Source organism: Propithecus coquereli, unplaced genomic scaffold (assembly GCF_000956105.1).
Source record: "Propithecus coquereli isolate 6110/MARCELLA unplaced genomic scaffold, Pcoq_1.0 Scaffold362, whole genome shotgun sequence".
Taxonomy (NCBI): Eukaryota; Metazoa; Chordata; class Mammalia; order Primates; family Indriidae; genus Propithecus; species Propithecus coquereli.
This window is the reverse complement of record NW_012149308.1, coordinates 371,307-395,766: the sequence shown is the minus strand read 5'-3', so window position 1 is coordinate 395,766 and position 24,460 is coordinate 371,307. Positions and strand designations below refer to the sequence as shown.

The window sequence follows — 24,460 nt, the reverse complement described above, 5'->3', positions numbered from 1 at the left end:
GTCCTGCTGGGGAAAAAGTTTGTAGCATTTGATACAAGTCACATCCTCTCTTGATATTGTCCACTGAGCTATTCAGCATTTTTGGTATGGGGGTGAACATAGGGCAAGGGTGCGATTCCACATTCAGGTTCCACTTTCAAACTTGGGAATTTCATCTTACCTACGGTGGGAAGTAACTAGAGTGAGTAGATAGGAGTCAGTACTTTAGGTCTTTGAAGAGGAGAAGAAAATGGAACTCTTAGCAAAGGTTTTAAGGTACAAAATATGTAGCACTCAATTTTGGCCAAGTTTTTAAAAGGTAAAAAGGGTGTGACTCTAATTTTGGGCAAAATTTTTCTTTTTAAAATTTAAGTGTACCATGATACTCTGTAGAAAATAAGTTATTTAGTTTACTTGATCACTATTCTACATTTTGAGTGAATGGTAGATATTGGTTTTTATTTGGTTCTTTTTTATGATGGTGAAAATGAAAATTCCTTATTGTAAAGTGCAATGAAAAAGTGGATTTTTTTGTCTCCTGTTAGTGAAAAATTCCCTGAGAACCAAAAATCTCAGGTATTAGCAGTAACTATTCTTTTAGCAATATCTTTATATACTGTCCTTGTTCTAATTGTTAATTATAATTAATGTGGTTTAAAATATTTTTTAAAACAAGTTGGAGATATGTTATTCCAAGAAGATGGTTTAGAGCATGTTTGTTTTTTGCTTTTTGCCACCTTTTCTTTCTTCATATCATTTACACTTTTTGTTCTGTTTGTTATTTATAATATTAAATTATGCAGAATTCTGTATGAGATATAAGTGAAAACCTGAGGCTTAGTGCATCCCTGTTTGGATTTTATTTCTCTTTTTGAAATATGATAATATGTTTTTGCATTTTGTTTTAAGAAAATGTGGCTATTGTAATTGTCAGCATTTCAAGTATGTAACTAGATGTGCAGTCATTCTTTCTTTTTGAATTACTTTTTAGAGTTTGTTTTAGTTAAAAAATATGAAATGCATAGCAGCGTATGCTGATTAGTATCTGTTTTGGCAGAATATATAAAAATACTCAATTGATGCCAATTTGCTTTTTAGGTGCTTTTATAAATAGTTTAATTTTCACTTTAATATAATACAACTTATTTAGTTTTCGTTTTTAAAAGATTTATTTATTTAAACCTTATTATTTAAAACATTTTTAAAAGTTTTAACATACAAACTGAAAAGTGTACAAATCATAAATGTATGGCTTATAAATGAACACACCTGTATAACTACCACCCAAATCAGGAAATAGAACATTATCAGCATGCCAGAAGGCCCACTCCTGCTGATCCCCATCCATAACCTCTCCCACTAGCAATTAGTTTTATCCATTTTTGCACTTTTTATATGTACCTTAATCTATTTTTAGTCTTTTAATCTATGTTTAACTTTAGGCGATTATGGGATTAAGAAAAAACGTTACATTCAGAAAAATCTTGGTGCATAATGGAACAGGATATACATATACATGTTTGTTGGTGAATCCTAGCCAGTGGCTTCTCTTAAAATGAGAGTTTCTACCTCGCTGTAGCATTGTTGCCAGATAGTACAGTGTGGGCAGTAGCAATGAGAGGAAGATGCGTCTGTTCCTCTTGCCCATGTCCCAAGTTCTTAGATAAGAAAGTCATTCTCTTGAGAAGAATGGTGAATAAAACCTATTTTTATACCAACTTGCTATATAGTATTGTAGGGAAGCTTTTTCGTGATATCTAATTTATTTTATAAAATAGGGTACCAAATGAATACATCATCTTGGCCAATGTTTCTCTTGAAAACACTAAATGGATCTGAAATGGCACCCGCAACTTTTTTCAAAAAGGTAAGAAAGATTTTATAAAAAGCTTCTATCAGCTGGGCCTTGATTTTACTGTTTTAATGGGAATGCTTAAATGCTTTGTCTTCTCTGACATGGAAAAGCAAAAATGTTTTTAAATGACTGGATTGGCAAGTGCATTAGTTTGCTAGGGTTGCCATAACAAAGTACCACAGATTGGGTGGCTTAAACAGCGGAAATTTATTTTCTCATGGTTCTGGAGGCTAGAAGTCCAAGATCAAGGTGCCCTCATGGTTGGTTTCTGGTGAGGCTTCTCTACTTGGCTTGCAGATGGCCACCTTCTTGCTGTGTCCTCACATGGCCTTTTCTCTGTCCATGCACATCCCTGGTATCTCTTCCTCTTCTTATAAGGACACCAGTCCTATTGGATTAGGGCCCCACCCTTATGACCTCACTTAACCTTTATTTCTTAAAGGCCCTATTTCCAAATACACGTTGGAGGTTAGTGCTTCAACATATGAATTTGGGGAGGACACGGTTCAGTCCATAACAGTAGCTTAAACAACAGAAATTTATTTTCTCACAGTTGTGAAGACTAGAAATCTGAGATCAAGGTGTGAGCAGGGTTGGTTTCTTTTGAGGCCTCTCTCCTTTGCTTGTAAGATGTCTTGTCTTCTCCCTGTGTTTTCACATGGTCTATGTGTCTGTGTCCTAATTTGCTCCTCTTATGTCAGTCATTTTGGATTAGGACCCACCCTAATGACCTCATTTTAGCTTAATTACCTCTTTAAAGACCCTGTGTCCAAATACAGTCACATTCTGAGATACTGGGGGCTAGGGCATCACCATATGAATTTTGGGGATGACACAATTCAACCCATAACAGCAAATCATAAAAAAGTCTCAATTATAATCATTCACTAGTCCAATTGAATTGAATTAGTACCCTCCTTCTTGACCTTAGATATGGAAGGGGTACTCTACTGGAAGCAAATATTCATTGCTATATTTTACTTACCTTTAGAAGTGAAGCTTCCCTTCACTTAACTATAGTAGTCATCCCTTTGATACTGGAGAAAATAATGGTAGGCCAGAAAGCTATTTGAAAGTTACTTGGAGTGATTTGGTTTCATAAGTTAAGAATGTTAAAAAGCAGTCATCAGAAAGAATTTGTTATAAGGAAATACTTGTTATATAAAAAAGAGGAAAAAGTCCAAAAATAGTTTATATTCTTGAGAATATGTTGAAAAGAGTTAAGAAACAATGATTTAAAGCCATGTTTTAGTTAAATTATGGGTTAAAATATTTCTTTTTCACCGTCTCTCCTGATTGTTTTATCAGTCACTTAAATTTTATTATAACTGTTCATACTGGGAATGGTAATAATTGATTATAGTTTTTAAAAACTTTTGAAGATTGAAGACAAGGATGTGAAACATCAAGTAGTAGTATGGATTATCAAAATTGATTTATCCCCTCCCTAGGGATGGATGATTAGGTTGTCTGCATATTCTTATTATATATATGAGTTTTACAGTGAGCATTCTTATATAGAGCTTTGTACAGAAGTGTGAATGGCTATGTTCTTAGAACTAGAATTGCTGGTTCAAAGGGATGTATGTTTTAAGTGTTGATATATACTGTTAAATGGCATCCCAAAAGGGTGTTCCAAGCCATGCTCCATCATTAGTGTATAGACATGTTTGTCTATGTATAGACATGTTTATATATCATTAGTGTATAGACATGTTTTAAAATTCTGTGAATCTTTTGGGGAGTGGCGAAGATGGGGGTGGTATCCCATTGTTCTAATTTGCATTGCACTGATTACTAGTGAAATTGAGCTTTTCGTATTTGTTTAATAGCATCTTGTTTTTCTGTCAATTGCCTTTGCCTATTTTTCTATTGGATTTCTTTTCTTCTTCTTAATTATTTGTGTGTGTGTTTCAACCAAGCTTGGAACTTGGCCAGGAACCATCTTAAACCCTCACTCCTCCTTGACTCTGGCCTCTGGATAGCCAGTAATTAAGGAAGAGCAACCTACTTAGCTCCCTAATTATTTCTTCTGTGTTTTCTTTCTAACCTTACCATCGCTGACCCTCATGGAGGCTGTCAACCTAAAATAACAACAGAAAAAGAGACTCTCCAAAAAAACAAAAAAATGAGTTTATTTGGGAATGACTGACAGGGGATTTGCAATCTGGGATATTGGAGCTGTGATGGATCATAGGCATATCCGGGGAGGTTAAGGCAAGGGGAAGCTTTTGAAAGCAAAATGAGGAAGGTTACATAAGTTGTATTGAAACAATTCTCCTCGGCTGTAAGGATCAATAACAAGAGTAGTGTCCAGGGTTGAACAGGCGGTTGCTGGACAGAAGTCTTCGCGAAGGATTCTTTGTGTAAGGTTGCGGTGGTCTATGTGCCAGGTTGTGGTTTTCAGAGAGTCCTTGTAATAGTCTTTATCACAGGCATGTATGCATTAGAGTCCCTCCTTTATGGTCACCTGACTCCATTTTGTTAGGGTTGACATGAGCGATTCCATTTTGATTCTGACAACTTTCACAAGGCTTTCCTCTTGCCCAGACTGTTACACTAGTCTTTTAACTGCCTCTAAACTTCATTCTTCCATGCAACTGCTAAAAATGTATATCTGACCAAAAAAAAAAAACCTTACCACATCATTCTCCTGCTTAAAACTCTTTTAAAGTTCCTGGTCACACTCAGGATGAAGTGTAAGTTTCTTAATATGGCCTGTTAGGTCCTGTGTGACCTGGTTTATGGCTGCCACTCCTTGCTTTGGATTTTATGTTCTAAATTGCTTATAAGAGCTTGTAGGTACCCTGTTCCTTTTTAGAGCTGTGCTTTGACTCATGCTGGTTTTTCCCTGGCTAACTCCTACTTTTTAAAGATTCAGGTCAGGCATTAAATCCTCCAAGATACCATGCCTAATTCCCCCTCTCCATTCTTACACTTCTGTAGCACCTTGTGCATATCTCAATGTTTGTATATATTCGATTATATTATTATTTTCACTGTCTCTCTTGTTTCCTAGACTGAGAGTTACTTTTGAGTAGTTAACATATCTTTGTATTTTCAGTACCTGTCTTAGTTCCTGGGCACATACTCATTTGTTAAATGAATGAAGAAAAGATAGATAAGGGAGTACAGGAAGATGGCTACATATGGAGGGAGCAGATGGGTTTCGTTTTGGACATACTGAGGTGAAGTGCCTCTGAGAAATTTGAGTAGGGATGACTACTGGTCTGTTGCAAGTAAAGGGTTTAGAACAAAGTTTGTCTTGGGCATGTGGATTTGGAATTTTTTAGCATAAATAGTAGTGATGGAAGCCTCGAGCACAAATGAGCTAGTCCAGAGAATGTATAGAAGGAAAGGAGAGGAGTGTCAAGGTTCGAGCCTTGAGAAATACCCATCTACATTTATAGGATGGGTAAAGGGATAGGAGCAGCCCTAGAAGTAGAGGGAGGAGGAAAACCAGAATTAACTGGTGTTACTGAACCCAGTGGAACAAAGAGTTGCAAGGATTAGGGAGTGGTTAACAGTTGCAAGTACAACTCAGAATGGTAAAGTGCCTGGCCCATATCATGTACTTTAGAGAGATCAGTTAAGAGGAAAACTGATTCTTGACTATTTGGTAGATAGGCAGTCTTCAGTTACATTAGCAAGAGCTAAAGTCCAAGTGAAAAGTGTCCTTAGAGCTAAATTTGTAATTTTGGGGGTAGAATATTGACAGAGTTCATTCCTGATAGCCTCAATTCACTGTTTCTGTAAGTAGACCTCAAATTCCTATTTCTGTGAAAGGCTGGAGTGGGAGTCATACATAGATTGAATATATACTATGTTCCAACACTTAGGCAGTAAGCTTAATCAATAGTTGGGGAGAAAGTTAACAAAATAATAAACAATATAATGAGGATACATCATTGGTTTTAAGGAGAATGGTAAAGGTTTGGAGCAGCTTCTGTGTGGGATGAGAGAGGGAATGTCTAGGGACAGAGGACAGTATTTCAGAGGGCTCAGCTAAGGATGAAGAGTAAAAATGTTTGACACCACATGTCATAAGCATGTGGGACTTTGGTCCAGCAGTGCTTACCAGCTAAGTATAAATAGGTGAAATTGAACTAAGGTTTGGTAATGACAAGTGAATAAAATTGCTTTTGGGTTCTGAGAAGAAAGTAATGAAATGCTGCTCTGTAACCGGATGTGAAAGAGCATGATAAAATGTTGGAGTGTTTGGTCCTCTTCTCTTCTTTATTTATAATAGTCAGTGGTTCTCAACTGGGGGTGCGGGGTGGGCAATTTGCCCCCCCACCCTCCAGGGACATTTGAAAGTGTCTGGAGACGTGTGTTTGTTATAACTGTGTGTGGGGGGGGTGCTACTGACATCTAGTGGATAGAGACCAGGGTGCTGCTAAACATCTACAGTACAGAACAGCCCCCCACAACAAAAAATTTTCTCGCCCCAAGTGTCAATAGTGCCAAGGCTGAGAAACCCTAATCTGTATCAGTTCCTTGGTGATCTCATCTAGTTTTCTGATTTTAAATACAGTTTATATGCAAATGACTTTCAAATTTGTATTTTCCAATCCAGACCTTTTACTCCCAAATCAGGCTTGCATATGTAGCTACCTACTCAACATTTCCACTTGGATGTTTAATGGACATCTCAAATTGCTCCACTTAGAACCTCCCCATCTGAGGGTGAGGCAACTGTCCTTCAGTTCCTCAGGTCACAAACTTCGGTGATTATTTCTTTCACACCCTGCACCCAATCCATAAGGAAATCCTATCAACTCTTCCTTCAAAATACAGTCAGCCCACCATATCCTCAGGTTCTTCATCCACAGGTTCAACCAGCCTCAGACTGAAAATATTGAGAAAACCAATATAACAAAAAGTATAAATTTTAAAAATACAGGGTAACAACTATTTACATAGCATTTATATTAGGTATTATAAGTAATCTGGAGATGATTTAAAGTATATGAGAGGATGTGCATAGGTTGTATGCAAATATTATGCCATTTTATATAAGGAACTTGAGCATCCTCAGATTTTGGTATCCTCAGGGAATCCTGGAACCAGTTCCCTGTGGATACTGAGGAATGACTGTATATCCAAAATTCAGCCACTTCTTATCATCTCTGTTGCTATCAATGTAGTATAAGCTGCCTTTATCTCTCACTTGGATTACTGCCATAGCTTCCTCACTGGTCTCCTTATTTATAATAGCATTCGATAGTACAGCAGAGAAATTACAGTTAACAATAAGTTATTATTTATTTCAAAATAGCTAGAATTGTAATGTTCCCAACACAAGTGTTTGAGGTGATTGATATCCCAATTACCCTGATTTGATCATTACACATTGTATATTAATACATATATCAAAATATCACATGTACCCCCCAAATATGTACAAGAATTTTATATAAAAAATTCTTTAAGGCCGGGCGCGGTGGCTCACGCCTGTAATCCTAGCACTCTGGGAGGCCGAGGTGGGTGGATTGTTTGAGCTCAGGAGTTCGAAACCAGCCTGAGCAAGAGCGAGACTCCATCTCTACTAAAAATAGAAAGAAATTAATCGGACAACTAAAAATATATAGAAAAAATTAGCCGGGCATGGTGGCGCATGCCTGTAGTCCCAGCTACTCAGGAGGCTGAGACAGGAGGATCGCTTGAGCCCAGGAGTTTGAGGTTGCTGTGAGCTAGGCTGACGCCACAGCACTCTAGCCCAGGCAAAAAGGAGACTCTGTCTCAAAAAAAAAAAAAAAAAAATTTTTTTAAAAATATTTAAAAGCAACTTTGTATCAGTACCTTTTGTGGACAGCAGAGGGAACCATTTTGCCCATTAACCTAAATCTTAAGGTAGCTTGTTTTAAGATAAATCCCTTTCATTTACTATGTTTGGGAAAAAATAGTAGTTCCTTTGATTTTTTAAAAAATAAAAATTAGTTTCTCTCACAGCTCTGTTTATATTTATTTGTATGACTGTACTAATGTAAGTAAAGTTGATAGACTACTCATGAAATTTAAAAGAATTAATAAACAGTATGAAAACCTTCAGAGAATAAATTTCATTTTGTCTGTAATCATTTTCTAGTTTTTGTCACTTGCCAGCTAATAGTGGTATTGACAACATAATCACATTGGGATATCTTTTTAGGTTATATATTTGACTCTTAAAATTAGTTCTGTCTTTCTGCTCTTTCCTGTCTTTTAATTCTGTTTTGTAACAGAAAATATATATTGCCATTTCAACTTAGTTTAGTCTGTTATATGACAGTGTAAGGTCCTGGGATCCTTATATGTGCCTTGAACATTTTCTGCATTCTGTGTCCAGGACAAATTTGTCATCTGCCATCGTTATTCTTTGTTAAATCCTCCTTCCCTTTTTTCTTCTCATAGGTAGTGACAATTGACCTTTAGCCCCTTCATGTACTTCTGCTTCTTACTTACCAGCTATTTATTTATAAAATACTTTGATCTTTCATAAAGCTAACTTTTGACCTGCCAACTTTCAGGGTGTTTCTTTAAAGAATCAAATTAAGAATATATAATTAAAAGGACTTTGAAAGCTAATAATTAAGGAACTTTCAGACTGCAGTGGTGTAAAGGGTAACAATAGAAAAGTACAGGATGACTTTTTCAAATGCCCCCTTAAAACCCATCTCATCATCCTAAGAGGGCATTTGAAAAAGGAGTCAACCTACTAGATATATTTTAAAAATTGTCTTGGTGAAAAAATTGAGAACTTGTTTACTGTTCTCAGGTGATTCTTTAGTTCTTTCATTTAAAAAATGCTTGATGTTGGGTACTGTGCTAGAAATAACAATATGAATAAGATATCATACCTACTTTTAAAATTTCTTCATCTCATGGAGGAGTGAATACATTTTAAAAGTGGTATCACAATTTCGAGAGTGGCTGTGTTTGAGGTGGGCCTAGGAGTGGACTGGGGTTGGTCAGGGAAGCATTCAAAGAGGCTAGGAGAACTGGACTTTAAACTGGGTGATTTGGAGTTGGCCAGGGAGATGATGGAGTAATGGTGTTCCAAGGAGGTGGCTCCAGGACAGACTGCCTAGGTTTAAAATCCAGCTCTGATTGGCAGGTAGCAGTTTTTGATTGGATTGTGGGTAAGTGAAAGGGATGAGTCTAGGGCAGTGGTTCTCAGCACATTAGAATCACCTGGGGGAATTAAAATGTGCTGAGACCCATTCCCACCTTAGACCAATTCAATCAGTATTGTTGGTGGTGTGGCCACACGTGATTCTAATGTTCAGTAGGACTGAGAACTACCCATTCATGACTGTGTATTTCCAGACTTTTGGCTTGGGTGGCTGGGTTGCTGTGATGGTGCCATTTACTAGGATGAAAAGCAGATTGAAAGAAAAGATGTTGGTTGCTTTTAACCATAGCACTTAGGCTTTCTAGGAATCCTGGTAGCATTTACATGCTTTAACTTTTTATGACTAAGGAATGCTTTTTTTTTTTTAAGGAATACTTTTAAAATAATGGTTTCTGGATTAGATATAGTAAAAGACCCCAGGCTATATGACTTTCATATTCTTGTGTCTACATTTTATACTTTGAGTTTCTTTTAGGATATTATCTGCTGCTCTTCCTTTTCTTTGGACTTCTCACCTTTCAACATACCCTATAATTTATATATTTATTAGGTTTGTCTGACTGTCTCTTCTAAAATTTCTTGTTAATAGCTCTTTCCTGACCCCAATCATTACCATCACCACTAGAATGTAAGCTCCACCAGAACAGGGATCTTTGATATTTTTCTTCACCATTGAATCTTACATTCCTGGTACTGGTAGATAATACATATTTCTTGAATGAATGAATCAGGCTGGTTTTGTTTCTTTCCAGGTTCTTGGCTCTGCTCCAGAATAAAAGTGAGATATTAAGAGAGCAGAGTTTCAGATCTGTGAGAACTGTTTTCTTCATATATTAAGTGATAATTAAAACTTAATTTTTGGTTACTAAGGATTATAAAAGAATACACTGGAGCAAATGGTTCTAATATGTCTTAACAATGAAATTTTTTTTAATGTTTTGGTAGGAACCACCAAAGCCACCCCTAAATAATTTTAAAGTGGGGATGAAACTCGAAGCTATAGACAAAAAGAATCCTTATATGATCTGCCCTGCAACTATTGGAAATGTTAAAGGAGATGAAGTTCACATCACCTTCGATGGCTGGAGTGGAGGTTTTGATTATTGGTGCAAGTATGATTCTCGAGATATTTTCCCAGTTGGATGGTGCAGCCTCACAGGAGTTGTATTACAACCACCAGGAACTAGTGGTAAGATAATAATTAACTACATGTTCTTTTATTTTATTGAAGTTAGACTGTTGCTGGTAGCATTGTGGTTAGCACTGGTGATATTAGGACTTCATGCCCAACTAGAGTGCAGAACAGCAAGAGTACTGTCCAGGCTAGAGACTTGGAGGTAAAGAAAGCCTATGGTCAAAATTCTTGAGGGCCACCCCAACATCATAGTCTGAGTTCCAGTCTGTACTGAAGAATATGGGCAAAGCTAAAAGTCACATTTGGACCACTGAAGTCTTGTTGCTGTAAGCATTGGTTGCGGGATGGGGGGTGGGGAGCTTAGCTGCCTTTATAGTTAACATTCAATTAAAAATTACACATGGTATTCCATTGTTCATATCTCAAAGGTATTTTTTAAAAGATTGGGCATAACAACTGTTATAAACATGTTTTACATGATTTTGCTCCTAGTCTTAAGTAAAATCTACATGTCAGTGAAAACTTTTGACTCTATGGAAGTCATCAGATTAATATGTTATTTTAGTTATGGTAGTGTTTATCAGTTGTAACACTGTTTCCTAAGTTGAATACTATGATCATCTAGGTATTTTCTTTCAGAGAAAAGTCATCAAAATGTTGAAGCTTCTTGGTGACTCTTCCAGGGGCTTAGATATACCTAAGTTGGTCTTTTATGGTGGAATAACTGCTGAGACTTAAGTGGGGTCCAAGTATAGAACCCAGGAAGTAGATATTAATAGTTGATTTTGTAAAATTTAGTATGACATATACCTACGTGCATATGATGCTAAGATAAATAAAACATAGTCTCTGCCCTGAAGAAGTTTACCTTCTAGTGAAGAGGGATGAATTGGAGGGATAGATTTGTTTAAAACAAAAAAAGATACACAATGCCAAAATATAGATGTATGCTAGATATGGAGGTGGCTCAAAGACCTCCAGTCTGGGTTAGAAAGAAAGGTGGTTGGGTAAAGGAAAGCAAAAAGATGCGTGATGGGAGTAATAAGTGAGGAGAAGGAGTTTGCCAGGCAGAATGGAGATAAAAGTAGGGCGGACACATCACGAAGGTGTAAAATTATATGGTTTATCCTGAAAGCTGATGAGTTCAGCTTGGGACACAGTGAACTTGGAATGTGTAGCTGAGAATGCTATTGTCCTCCAATATCTCTTCTCCTTTTTTTTTTTCTTAGTAATACAATTTGGCTGCCTAACATAAAGACTACATTTCTAACCTCCTAGCAGTATGGTGTGGCAATGAGACTAAGTCCTGGTCAATGGGATAAAAGTACAGACAGCATGTTCTACCTCCAGAAAGTGTATTATAGAGAGATGAGCATGTCCTTCTCTTCTTCCTCTTATATATCCTGCTGCTAGGAATGTGGTTTTCGCTGGAGCTCCATCTTGGTGCATAAGATAGGGAACATATCCTAGGTACTGTGGAATGATTGGAAAGCAGGAAGGAGCCAGAGTCCCTGAGAACTTCGTGGAGCAGAACTTTCATACTAGCCCATATTGTCTGTTTCCAGACTGTTATTTGTGAGAAACAAACTTTTATGTTATAGAAGCCACTATTCTTATAGGGTTTTCTGTTAGCTGAACTTAATCCTGACTGATTCAGAATAACTTTGGATATCCAGGTGCACATGTCCATTGGATAGCTGCACATGCAGGTCTGGAGCCATAAAAAGATAGGTCTTGGTTGATAAATCAGGTTTGCGAGTCATCATGTTCACTCAAACAAATATTCTTTGTACCAGGCAGAATTGTAGGTGCTGGGGGTGCTGGTGGGAAGTTTACACATTTTGTTGATAGCAGCAAGTGGTGGAAGTTTTGGGTGTAGTTTTAATTGTCTATGTGTGGCAGGTGAAGGTAGAAGAGGACCAAGACAGAACCTCCTGGGTAAACATTTAAGACAGTAATTCACACACTTGAATCCCTTGGGATAGCTTGTTAAAAGGCAGTTCCCTAGAACTCAACATCCAGGGGTTCTGAATCAGTAGGTCTGAAATAGGGCTCAATTATTTTCAGTGCACATGATTTGAGGCATGAACTTTGAGGAGCACAAAAATAAGGAATAGGTAGAAGATAGAAGTCAATCTAGGAAACTGAGAAAAAAGTATACATAAATGTAGGAGAGTCACTAGGTTAGTTTCCCAAACAATAGGAGAGGAAAGATTTTAGGAGAAAATATTCAACGTTATCAAATGCAGCATAAAAGTCAAGCAAGAGGAGAGCCCATTCCTGGTTTTAGTAAAACTTATGGTTACTGGACTTCTTTTAAAAAGCCAGATTTAGAGAGTCAAGTAGTAAATAGGAAATGCAAAATGTTAAAAAAAAAAAAATGTGGCTTCCCAATACTTTGCGAGATACTCCTCTGTCTTTACCCCAGTGGACATTTTCCTACTTCAAGTGAAATTTAGGAATTTACCTCACTTTGCATTCCTTTGTCCTACACTATTTATAATTTTCTTCAATATTTCCTTCAATACTGAGAACTATATTAGACAATGTTATAATTTTTGCTTCAACCATCAAACATAATTTAGAAAACTCGAGAAGAAGGAAAGTCTATTACGTTTACCTACATTTTTGCCCTTTCAGTTGCTCTTTCTTCCTTCCTAATTTTCAAGATTGTTTTATCACTTTCTTCATGTTTAGAAAACTTCCCCTAGTCATTCTTTCAGGTTAGGGTGATGACAAATTCTTAGTTTCTCTTATCTGAGAATGTCTTTATTTCCCTTCATTCTTTTTTTTTTTTTTTTTTTTTTTGAGACAGAGTCTCACTCTTTTGCTTAGGCTAGAGTGCCGTGGCGTCAGCCTAGCTCGCAGCAACCTCAAACTCCTGGGCTCAAGCAATCCTCCTGCCTCAGCCTCCCGGGTAGCTGGAGCTACAGGCATGTGCTGCCATGCCCGGCTATTTTCTACGTATATTTTTAGTTGTCCAGCTAGTTTCTTTCTATTTATAGTAGAGACAGGGTCTCGCTCTTGCTCAGGCTGGTCTCGAACTCCTGAGCTCAAGCAATCCTCCTGCCTTGACCTCCAAGAGTGCTAGGATTACAGACGCGAGCCGCCGCGCCCGGCCCCCTTCATTCTTAAAGGATAGTTGCTAGATATAGAATTCTAGGTTGACAGTTTGTATCTTTCAGCACTTGAAAAGTGTTCTGCAATTTTCTTCTGGCTTCCGTGGTTTCTGATCATAAATTTGCTGTTATTCAAATTGTTTTTCCCTTGTAGGTTCAATTATAATTATGGATCTGTTTTTTTTTTTCTTGTAGTCCTTTCAGTGTTTGCTTTATGCTTTGCTTATGTATTTTGTGGCTGTATTATTTTAGATGTGTGTAAATATTGAGTTATCATAACTTCCTGGTCAATTGAACCTTCTGTAGTAACCCTCTTTATCTGTAGTAACTTTTTTTTTTAAGTCTACTTTGTCTGATTGTCAGACTTTGTGTGGATGGTGTTTCAGTTATCTCTTTGTCTAATGTTCAACCTTTATTCTTATCTTTCAGATGCATTTCCTATAAATAGCTAGATTTCATTTTTTTGGCCAGTCAGCCAACTAATCTTTTAATTGGAGCTTTTAATCTATTTATGTTTATTATAGTTACAGATATATTTGGCTTTCAGTATGCCACTTTATTTTGTGATTTATTTGTCCTGATTTTCCCATATTTCTTTTATTTTCCTGTTCTTTTTTTAATTTAATTTAATTTTTTTTATTTCAGGAAATTATGGGGGATTATTTTTTCTCATTCCATTTTTCTTCTTTGTTTAGAAATTACATACTACATATTCTGTTCTTCTAGTGCTCTAGAAATTTTAACATCCTTCCTAACTTTATTAAGTCTGAAATTATATCTTTATTTTTATACTAATACTGTAAAAGGAACTTAGAATACTCTATTTATCCCTCTCAATTTCATGTTATTTCTGTTATTTTTTTATTGATATATAATATTTGTACATTTTTATGGAATACATGGGGTATTTTGTTAAATGCATAGAATGTATAATGATCAAGTCAGGGTATTTAGGGTATTCATCACCTCGGGTATTTATTATTTCTATGTGTTGGGGACATTTCAAGTCCTCTATTCTAGATACTTTGAAATATGCAATATATTGTTGTTAACTATAATCACCCTACTCTGCTATTGAACATTGGAACTTATTCCTTCTATTTAACTGTATGTTTGTACCCATTAACCAACCTCTCTTCACAGCCCCACCATACACACCCTTCCCAGCCTCTGGTAAGTGTCAGTCTACTGTCTACTTCATGAGATCAACTTTTTTAGCTCCTACATATGAGTGAGAACATGTGATATTTGTCTTTCTGAGCCTTGTTTATTTCACTTAATGACCTCAAATTCCATCTGTATTATGCAAATGACAGGATTTCATCCTTTTTTATGGATGAGTAGTATTTCTTTGTCCATTCATCTATTGATGGACACTTAAGCTGATTCCACATTTTTGCTACTGTGAATAATGCTGCAGTAAACTTAGGGGTTCAAGTTTTTCTTTGATATAATGATTTCCTTTCCTTTGGATAAACACCCAGTAGTGGGATTACTGGATCATATAGTAGGTCTATTTTTAGTTTTTTGTGAAATCTCTATACTGTATTCCATAATGGCTGTATTAATTTACATTCCCAGCAACAGTGTCTGAGTTCCCTTTTCTCCGTATCCTCGCTGGCATCTGTTGTTTTTTTGTCTTCTTAGCAATAGCCATTCTAGCTGGGGTAAGATGATATCATTGTGGTTTTGGTTTGAATTTCCCTAAAGATTAGTGATATTGACCATTTTTTCGTGTACCTGTTGGCCATTTGTATGTCTGCTTTGAGAAATGTCTATTCATGTCCGTTGCCCACTTTTTAATGGGATTGTTATTTTTCTTTTCTGTTGAGTTGATTTGAGTTCCTTGTGTATTGTGGATATTAGTCCCTTATCAGATGAATAGTTTGCAAATATTTTCTCCTATTCTGTAGATTGTCTCTTCATTTTGTTGATCGTTTCCTTTGCTCTGCAGAAGCTTTTTAGTTTAATATCCCATTTGTCTTTTTTTTTCTTTTTCTGAAACAGGGTCTCACTCTGTCACCCGGGCTAGAATGCAGTGATGTCATCATAACTCACTGCAACCTCAAACTCCTGGGCTTAAGCGATCCTCCTGCCTCAGCCTCTCAAGTAGCTGAGACTACAGGCATGCAAATTTTTTGTAGAGACAAGGTCTCTTGCTATGCTGCCCATGCTTCATTTGTCTATTTTTGGGTTTTTTTGTCTGTGCTTTTGAGGTCTGAGACATAAAAATATTTGCTGAAACCGGTGTCCTGAAGTATTTCCTCAATGTTTTCTTTTAGTAGTTTTACAGTTTCACACCTTAGATTTAAGTCTTTATTTAGAGTTGATTTTTGTATAAGGTGAGAGATAGGGGTCTAGTTTCATATTTCTGCATATGATTATCTACTTTTCCCAGCACCATTTATTGAAGAGCATATCCATTCCCCAATGTATGTTTTTGGCAGTTCTTTTGAAAATTAGTTGGCTGTAAATACATGGATTTATTTCCCAGTTCTCTGTTCTGTTACATTGGTTTATGTGTCTTTCTTAATACCTGTAGCATGTTGTTTTGGTTGCTATAGCCTTGTAATGTATTTTGAAGTCAGGTAGCAGGTTGCTTCTAACTTTGTTCTTTTTGTTCAGGATTGCTTTGGCTATTTGGGCTCTTTTTTTTGTTCCATACACATTTTAAGATTGTTTTTTCTATTTCTGTTAAGAATGTCATTGGTATTTTGATAGGGATTACATAAATCTGTAGATTGCTTTGGGTAGTATGGTGATTTTAACAATATTAATTCTTACGATTCATGAGCATGGGATGTCTTTCCATTTGTATCCTCTTCAATTTCTTTCATCAGTGTTTTGTAGTTTTTCTTGTTGAGGTATTTTACCTCCTTGGTTAAATTTATTCCTAGGTATCTTGGGTTTTTTTGGTAGTTATTGTAAATGGGATTGCCTTCGTAATTTCTTTTTCAGCTATTTCATTATTGGTGTATAGAAATGCTACTGATTTCTGTATGTTGATTTCGTATCCTGAAGCTTCACTGAATTTATTAGATCTAAGAGGTTTTTGATGGAGTCTTTAGGTTTTTCTAAATATAAGATCATGTTATCCACGAAGAGGAAAAATTAGACTACTTCTTCTCCCCTTTGGATGCCTTTTATTTCTCTTGTCTGATTGCTCTGGCTAGGACTTCCAATACTGTACTCAGTAGAAGTGGTGAAAATGGGCATCCTTGTCTTGCTCCAGTTCTTAGAGGAGAGATTTCAGCTTTTCCCCATTCAGTATGATGTTAGCTGTGGGTTTGTCATATATACCCTTCATTATATTGAGATATGCTTCTTCTATGTCTGGTTTGTTGAGAGTTTTTATCATGAAGAAATGTTGGATTTTATCAAATGCTTTTTCTGCATCTGTTGAGATGATCATATAGTTTCTGTCCTTCATTCTTGTTGATGTGATGTATCATGTTTACTGATTTGTATTTGTTGAACTATCCTTGCATCCTGGAATAAATCCCACTTGATCATGGCCCATTATCTTTTTGATGTGCTGCGGGATTCAGTTTGCTAGTATTTTGCTGAGGATTTTTACATCTGTGTTTATTGGGGATATTGGCTTGTAGTTTTCTTTATTTGTTGTGTCTGTCCTTGTCTCATTTTGGTATCAAGGTAATGCCTTGTAGAATGAATTAGAGAGAATTCCCTCCTCTTCAATTTTTTGGAATAGTTTGAGGAGAACTGGTGTTATTTCTTCTTTATAAGTTTGGTAGAATTCAGCAGTGAAACCATATGGTCCTAGGCTTTTCTTTGTTGGGAGACCTTTTATTACTGATTCAATCTTGTTGCTTCTTATTGGTCTGTTCAGGTTATTTCTTCTTGATTCCATCTTGGTAGGTTATATGTGTCCAGGAATTTATGTACTTCCTCCAGGGGTGGGCAACCTGCAGCCTTAAAGCCACATGTGGCCTTCTGGGTCTTTAAGTGAAGCCTTTCGACTGAATCCAAATCTTACAGAACAAATTCTTTTCTTAAAAGGAGTGCAGCAGAGAAAGATCAAGCTTTTTTTGACCTCCTTGGTGCTTATAAAAGAACAATCTTGAAATCAGAAGGCCACAAGTTCCCCACCCCTGCATGTTATCAGTTGTCATGTCCCTTTTTTCATTTCTGATTTTGTTTATTTAGGTCTTCTCTCTTTTTTCCTTGGTGAGTCTAGCTAGTAATTTATTGATTTTGTTTTTCTTTCCAGAAAACCAGCTATTCATTTCATTGATCCTTTGTATTTTTTTAAGTCTCTATTTTGTTTAGTTTTGCTCTGATCTTTATTATTTCTTTCCTTCTACTAATTTTGGGTTTGGTTTCTTCTTTTCTAGTTCTTTGAGATGCATCGTTAGATTGTTTATTTGAAATCTTTGTACTTTTTCAATAAGTAATTATTGCTTTAACTCCCTCTTAGCACTGTTTTTGGTGTATCCCATAGGTTTAGGTATGTTTTGTTTCCTTTTCATTTCTTTCAAGAAATTTTTAAAATTTCTTCTTCATTTCTTCATTGACCCAGTGATCATTCAGGAGCATGTTGCTTAATTTCCCTGTGTTTGTACTGTTTCCAGAGTTCTGCTTGTTATTGATTTCTAATTTTATTCCATTATGAGGTATAATTTGAATTTTTAAAAATTTGTTCAGACTTGTTTTGTGGCCTAACATGTCTGTTGTGGAGACTGTTCCATGTGCTGATGAGAAGAAGTGTGTTCTGCAGCTGTTGGAGAAAATGTTCTGTAGATGTTAGGTCCATTTGGTCTAAAGTGCAGTTTAAATCCAATGTTTCTTTGTTGATTTTCTGTCTAGATGAACTGTCTAATGCTGAGAGTGGGGTGCTGAAGTCCTCAACTATTATTATATCAGAGTCTATCTCTCCCTTTAGATTTAATGGTATTTTCTTTATATGTCTGGGTGCTCACTATATATGTAGAATTGTTCTATCCTCCTGCTGAATTTTCCCTTCATCATTAAAAGAGATCTTCTTTGTCTTTTTTTACTGTTTTCGACTTAAAGTCTCTTTTGTCTGATATGAGAATAGCTACTCCTCCTTGCTTTTGGTTTCCCTTTGCGTGGAATATTTTTTCCATCCCATTACTTTCAATCTACATGTGTCTATAGGTGACTTGAGTTTCTTATAGGCAGCTTATAGCTGGGTCATTTTATAAAAATCCATTCACCCAGTCTGTATCTTTTAAGTGGAAAATTTCATTTGTTTATATTTAAGGTTATTATTGGCACGTGAGGACCTACTCCTGTCATTTTGTTATTTGTTTTCTGGTGGTTTTGTGTATCCTTTGTTCCTTTCTTTCTCTCTTGTTGTTTACCATTGTGGTTTAGTGAGTTTTGATAGTGGTAACATTTTAGTCCTTTCTCTTCCTCATTTGTGTGTTTGCTCTTCTAGTAGTGAGTATTATACTTTTATTTGTTTTCCTGATGATAGATATCATCCTTTTACTTCGAGGTGTAGGACTCCCTTAAGCATTTCCTGTAGGGCTAGTATAGTAGTGGTGAATTCTCTCAGTTTTTCCTTCTCTGGGAAAGACTTTATTTCTTCTTCATCTATGAAGGGTAAGTTTGCTGAATATAGTATTTTTGGCCAGCAGGGTTTTTTGTTTTTTGTTTTTTTTCATTCAGCATTTTGAATATATCATCTGATTCTCTCCTGGCCTGTAAGGTTTCTGATGAGAAATCTTCTATTAGTCTGATGAGGGTTCTCTTATATGTGACTAGGTGCTTTTCTCTTGCTATTTTTAGAAATCTCTCTCTGACTTTTGATAGTCTGACTGTAATGTGCTACACAAACCTTTTTGGGTTGTATCGTCTGGTGATTGCTGAGTTTCCTGTATCTGGATATCTAAATCTCTTCCTAGACTTGGAAAGTTTTCAGCTATTATTTTATGTAGGTGTTCTATGCCTTTGAGCTTTGAGCTTTCCTTCACTTTCTGGAACACTCAAAATTCATGTATTTGTTTGCCTCATGGTGTCTGTCCCATATGTCGTTTAGGCTTTGTTCACTCTTTTTAATTTTTTTTTCCTTTTTTTTTTTGTGTGACTGGGTTATTTCAAAAGATCTGTCTTCAAGTTTGAGATTCTTCTGCTTCTTCTAGTCTATTGTTGAAACTCTCAGAAGATTTTTTATTTTGTTCATTGAATTCTACAGTTGTAGGATTTCTGCTTATTTCTTTTTTATGATACCTATCTCTGGTGAATTTCTCATTCACATTCTCAATTGTTTTTCTGATTTCTTTGTACTATTTATCTTTATTCTCTTGTATTTAACTGAGCTACTTTTTTATCATTGTTTTGAATTTTTTTAGGCATTTCATAAATTTTTTTTCATTGTAATCTGTTGCTAGACAATTACTATGTTTCTTTGGAGGTGTCACATATCCTTGTTTTTTTTCATATTTCTTGTGTCCTTACATTGATATATGTGCATCTGGTGTAACAATGGCTTCTTTTAATTTTTTGGATTGGCCTTTGGAGGGGAAGACTTTTTCCTGAAGATGTATCTGCAGTGTTGGTTGGGTAGGACACTTTATTTTTGATCTGGATATGTGCAGTAGTATAATTTCAGTATGATTTCTTCAGCTGTAAACTGTCAGTGGTGTTTGTGATTTCCACAGTAGCTTAGGCTACAGTTGTTAGTGGAAGCCGTGGTAAGGTTTTGCTTGGGTTGGGGATGCCAGGTGGACCAGTCCTCGGGTCCCAGTGATGGCAAAAGTGGGCTGAATGTACCTGTCCTTGGGCCCATGTCAATGTATGCAGACACCAGTGTTACCTGATTTAAATGGGTCAATTCTTGGGCCTCCACATGGCTTGCTTAGGTGCTAGCAGTGGAAGCAGCGGGCCGGGCAAGTGCGTGGGTCTTCGGTTCTCTGGGTAGCATGTTTGGCATGAGTAATGGCAGTAGCAGTGGAAGGATAACCCTTGGGCTCTGAGGCAGCACATAGTGGTGCCAGCAGTGCCTGCGACAGGCTGGATAGGCCAGTCCCGAGGCCAAGTGGCTCGTGCAGGTGAGTGCCAGCTATGGCTGTAGTGGTAGGCTAGGTGGGCCTTAGGCCCCTGGGAGGAGTACACAGACGCCAGCAGTGGTAGACAGGGCAGGACAATCCCCAAGCTCCTGGGAGTTGTACTCATGCACTGGGATGATGGTGTCAGGCTGCGTGGGCCTGTCCTCAGGCCCCCTGGTAACACACTTGGGTGCTGGCTATGGTGGGCAGGGTGATCCCCACACTCCCAGGCAGAGTGCTCAGGTGGATGCAGCAGCAGCATCGGTGAGTCAGGGGAGCCTGTGCAAATGCACTGTGGCCTTGCTGCTGGAGGGAGCTGCAACCACAGGCAAGGGAGTTCTCATACTCCGGGGGAGGGGGTCACATGCTTCAGTGGCGGTGGTGGCAACAGTAGGGTAAACCAGGGCATGTGCAAGTGCACACGGGCAGCCTTGCTGCTGAGGGAGGTGGGGTTGCTGCCAGTGGCACACACTCACACCCCCAGCAGTGGCAGCTGCATTGGGTGGTATTAGAGCCTGTCCTCTGGGCATATGCACAGCTACCCTGCTGTGGGAGTGGGGAGGTGTTGCTGTTTGCATTAGCCCTCCCACATAGGCACTTCTCAGGCTCTGGGGAACCTGCCCTTTGCCCCAGGGCAGCCTCCTCGGTGCACTGCACCTCCTGTTCCCTGGGGTGCAGGGCACTGTTACGCTAGAGTGCTGGGGACTTTGCCATTTTGCTGGGTCTGACCATTGTTGCGCTGCTACAGCCCTCCTGGTGGACAAAGGGTGTAGGGGATGTTAGTGGGGCTTCAGAGAGATGGATATGCAGGGGATGTTGGGTCCCAGGGCAGGATGCATTGTGGCAGCTGGGCTCTCAAAATGGCATGGTGCTGCAGCTGTTTAGTACTTGGAGGGTGTGTGAGACCCGATGGATGTGAGCTCCCTCTTTGAAGCGATGTCATTGTGTGGTCTCCTGGCAGGTCACTATGCTATCATCTGGGCCCACGATGGGTTCTCCCATGGCTGGGGTTGCAGGTCATGGTGGCAGTGTGGACCACTGGGGATCTCTCACTTACGCTTTCCCTACACTCAGAAGCCTCTCCAGGGTCTCAGCTGAGCTGGCTGCCTCGCTTCCCTCTCCTGTGACTCTGGTGTTCCCTGTCACTTCTCTGTTGAATTCTAGTGCTCTCTCTTGGATGCTCATTTGAAATGTGATTATTTATTGCTAGTTTGGTTCTTCTTTGTGGAGTAGGCAAGTGTTGGATGCCTCTAGTCGGCCATTTTGAAGTGATTTACTTGTATGTTTTAGTTGTTTTTTTTTTGTAATCCTATAGGTCATTATTATTATTGTTCATATACTCAGTATTTGTTGAGATTTACCCACATATTTAATATGTTCTTTGCTCTTTATTCCTTCTTGGCATCTCAGACCTTTCATCTGGGATTAATTTTATTCTGTCTGATGTAGATCCTTTAGAATTTCCTTTACTGCAGTTTCTGCTAGTGGCATTCTCTCTTGGTTTATGTTCATTTGAATATGTCATTATTTCAACTCCGTCCTTGAAAGACATTTTTTTGTGGGTGTAGAATCTCAGGTTGACAGCTATTCTCTTTCAGCACGTTAAAGATGTCATTCTTTTGCGTTTTGGTTTCCATTATTGATATTGAGAATACAACTGTCAGTCTGTTTCTCCTCTGACTGTAATCTGTTGTTTTTTAATCTAGCTACTTTAATATTTTCATGTTATCTTTGGTGTGTTGCAGTTTCACCCTGATACTTCTAGGTATGGGTTTCATTGAATCTTGATGTCTTGGCAAAACCATACATATAAGTTTGCTTTCATTTTAAGAAGTTTTAAATGTTTGATGTTATATTTAACTTTTATCTTTATTAAGGATTTCAAATGGCACAAGTAATTTGAAGTTGTAAAGCACTTTTCATGATCGCCTTTTCAATATTGAGTACAAATAGTCCAAACCACATTAAAGTAGAATTTGGAAGCAGTTAGAGTAGAAACAAAGGTGTGTCCACTGATACTACAGTCTGTTTTGTAAAGATTCCCAGAAGTTACCAGAAGAACTTTGGGATTCAGGGGAAAGTATGGTTAAAAATTGTTAGTTGACGTTCACCTGCAGACATTGCATATGTGATTTGTTTTCCATTGTTTCAGTCATTGCTTATTAATTATGGATAGGTTAATAGTGGTTAGTACTATATACTTAGACAAGGTTAAATATTCTTTTTGAGTAGAAAAAATATTTACTTTAGCCAATACATCATTCATTTAGATGGTAGCTATAAAATAAAAGTACCGTTTCTTAGATATAATACGATAAATTTTTGAATGCAAAATATTTTTTCTAATTACTTTTGATTATAATTTTTAATATAACAGTTTTCTTCTAATAGAAAAAGTAATAAATGCTCAAAGCAAAAAATTGAGGAAAGCTTTCAGAGATAACTGTGGCAAACAGTGTGGTATTTGGCTTCATACTACTTTGTTTTTCTCTTATACATACAACTTTAGAACCATACACATACAACTTTAGAACCATATACATACATGGTTAAATCAATGGAGAAATGTTGAAATAAATTCTGTTGTAGTTATCCTTTAGCATAATATAGAATAACTTAGGAGATTGAGGGTGTTATACGTAGAAGGAAACCTCTCCAAGACATATTAAGTAAAAAGGGTAAGTCCCCCAAACACATGTAGTATAATAACATTATGTCAAAACAACATAAATATGTTTTTTTTCTTCTTCTTCTTCTTTTTTTTTTTTTTTTAGTGATGGGATTTCGCTATGTTGCCCAGGCTGGTCTCGAACTCCTGGGTTCAAGCGATCCTCCCACCTCAGCCTCCCAAGCAGTTGGGACTACGGACATGTGCCACCCTGGATGGCTAAAAATACATACTTCTACATGTACCTGTAGAAATATGTAGATAATTACCTAAAAAATCTGGAATACTATATATCAGATATGTAATACTGATTATTTCTGGGAAGGGAGGTTGGATGGTAAAGGAAGTGGTAATAGGGACTTTTGCTTTTATCTGTGGCTTTTTTTAAAAATAAGAATGTATTTGTACATCATATTTGTGCTTTAAAATAAAATAATTTTAGTTTGAAAAAGGGTTATTTTTCATATTCTACTTTCTTGCCTACTTTTTCGTAATATATTGTGACTATATTTCCATGCAAAATAAATCTCTACAAATTGATTTTATTTCTGCATTGTATTTCATCATATGGCTATACCATAATTTATTTAACCAAATCTCTATTTTGTTAGGTATTTAGAATATTTGCAGGTTTATTTTATTAAACTAGATGATACAATGTCCTCAGTCACGTTTTTGTTAAAAAACAAAAATGAAACTAGATGATATGATGAATACCTTTATCATGTATCTTTTCATACTTCTCTGTTTCCATAGAATAACTTTGCTGGGTTAAGGGGTATTTTTTTAAGGCTGACAAATGGTCTTTGAAAAAGATATACCCATTTTTACCACCCTCAGAGATAGATGAAAGTATTTTCTTCCTGCTCTGGCCAACCTTTGCAATTCTCATTTTTGTCTTTTGCTAATTTAAAAAATGTAATTTTTCAAATTTTCATTTCTTAGATTACTAATGAGGTTACGTATTTTTCTTTCCATGTATTTTGGCCATTAGTATTCCTTTGTAATTTGCCTGCTAATCACCATTTTCCATTTTTCTCTTAGAGTGTTCCTTACTTATTTGTTCAAGTGCTTCATTTATTGCACATGTCAACCCTTTGTTAAAAGTAAAAATTTTTTTCAGTCATTTACTTTTTAATGTTATTTATAGTCTTTTTAACTTACAGAAATATTATTTATTGACTTGAATGTTAAAGAACTTAAGGGCTTTAGAATCAAGTAATTTCAAAAGGCACAAATAATATTAATTCAATTGAATTTAATCAAAAACATCTGTATTTTTATTTATTTTGTCTATTAGATACATTGGAAATGTTTGTTTTATATAACTCATACATAATTCCTTTTCCAAAATTTTTTAGGATGTATCACTTAGAACTTTTTCAAATAATTAATGACTAAAGACAATTTAGTTGCAAAATTTCTTAAAAAATGTAGTGAGGCATCCTTGAATACTACTTGATTTGACTTTATGTTAAAAAACCGCTTATTTAAGCTTTACTGATTTTCTTTTTAAGAATAGTAATAAAGTTCAATTTACTTTAAGACCTTCTTTT

The 24,460-nt window shown here is 36.7% G+C and overlaps 1 protein-coding gene across 1 annotated transcript in view; it reads left to right on the top strand.

Annotated features, from left to right (window-relative positions):
* SCML2 (sex comb on midleg-like 2 (Drosophila)) overlaps positions 1-24,460 on the top strand; it is a 93,413-nt gene that overhangs the window by 32,776 nt on the left and 36,177 nt on the right. The window contains exons 6-7 of the mRNA XM_012651684.1: positions 1,758-1,846; positions 9,894-10,137. Of these exons, the coding sequence (XP_012507138.1) occupies positions 1,758-1,846; positions 9,894-10,137 (333 nt within the window). The remainder of the gene's footprint in view (positions 1-1,757; positions 1,847-9,893; positions 10,138-24,460) is intronic.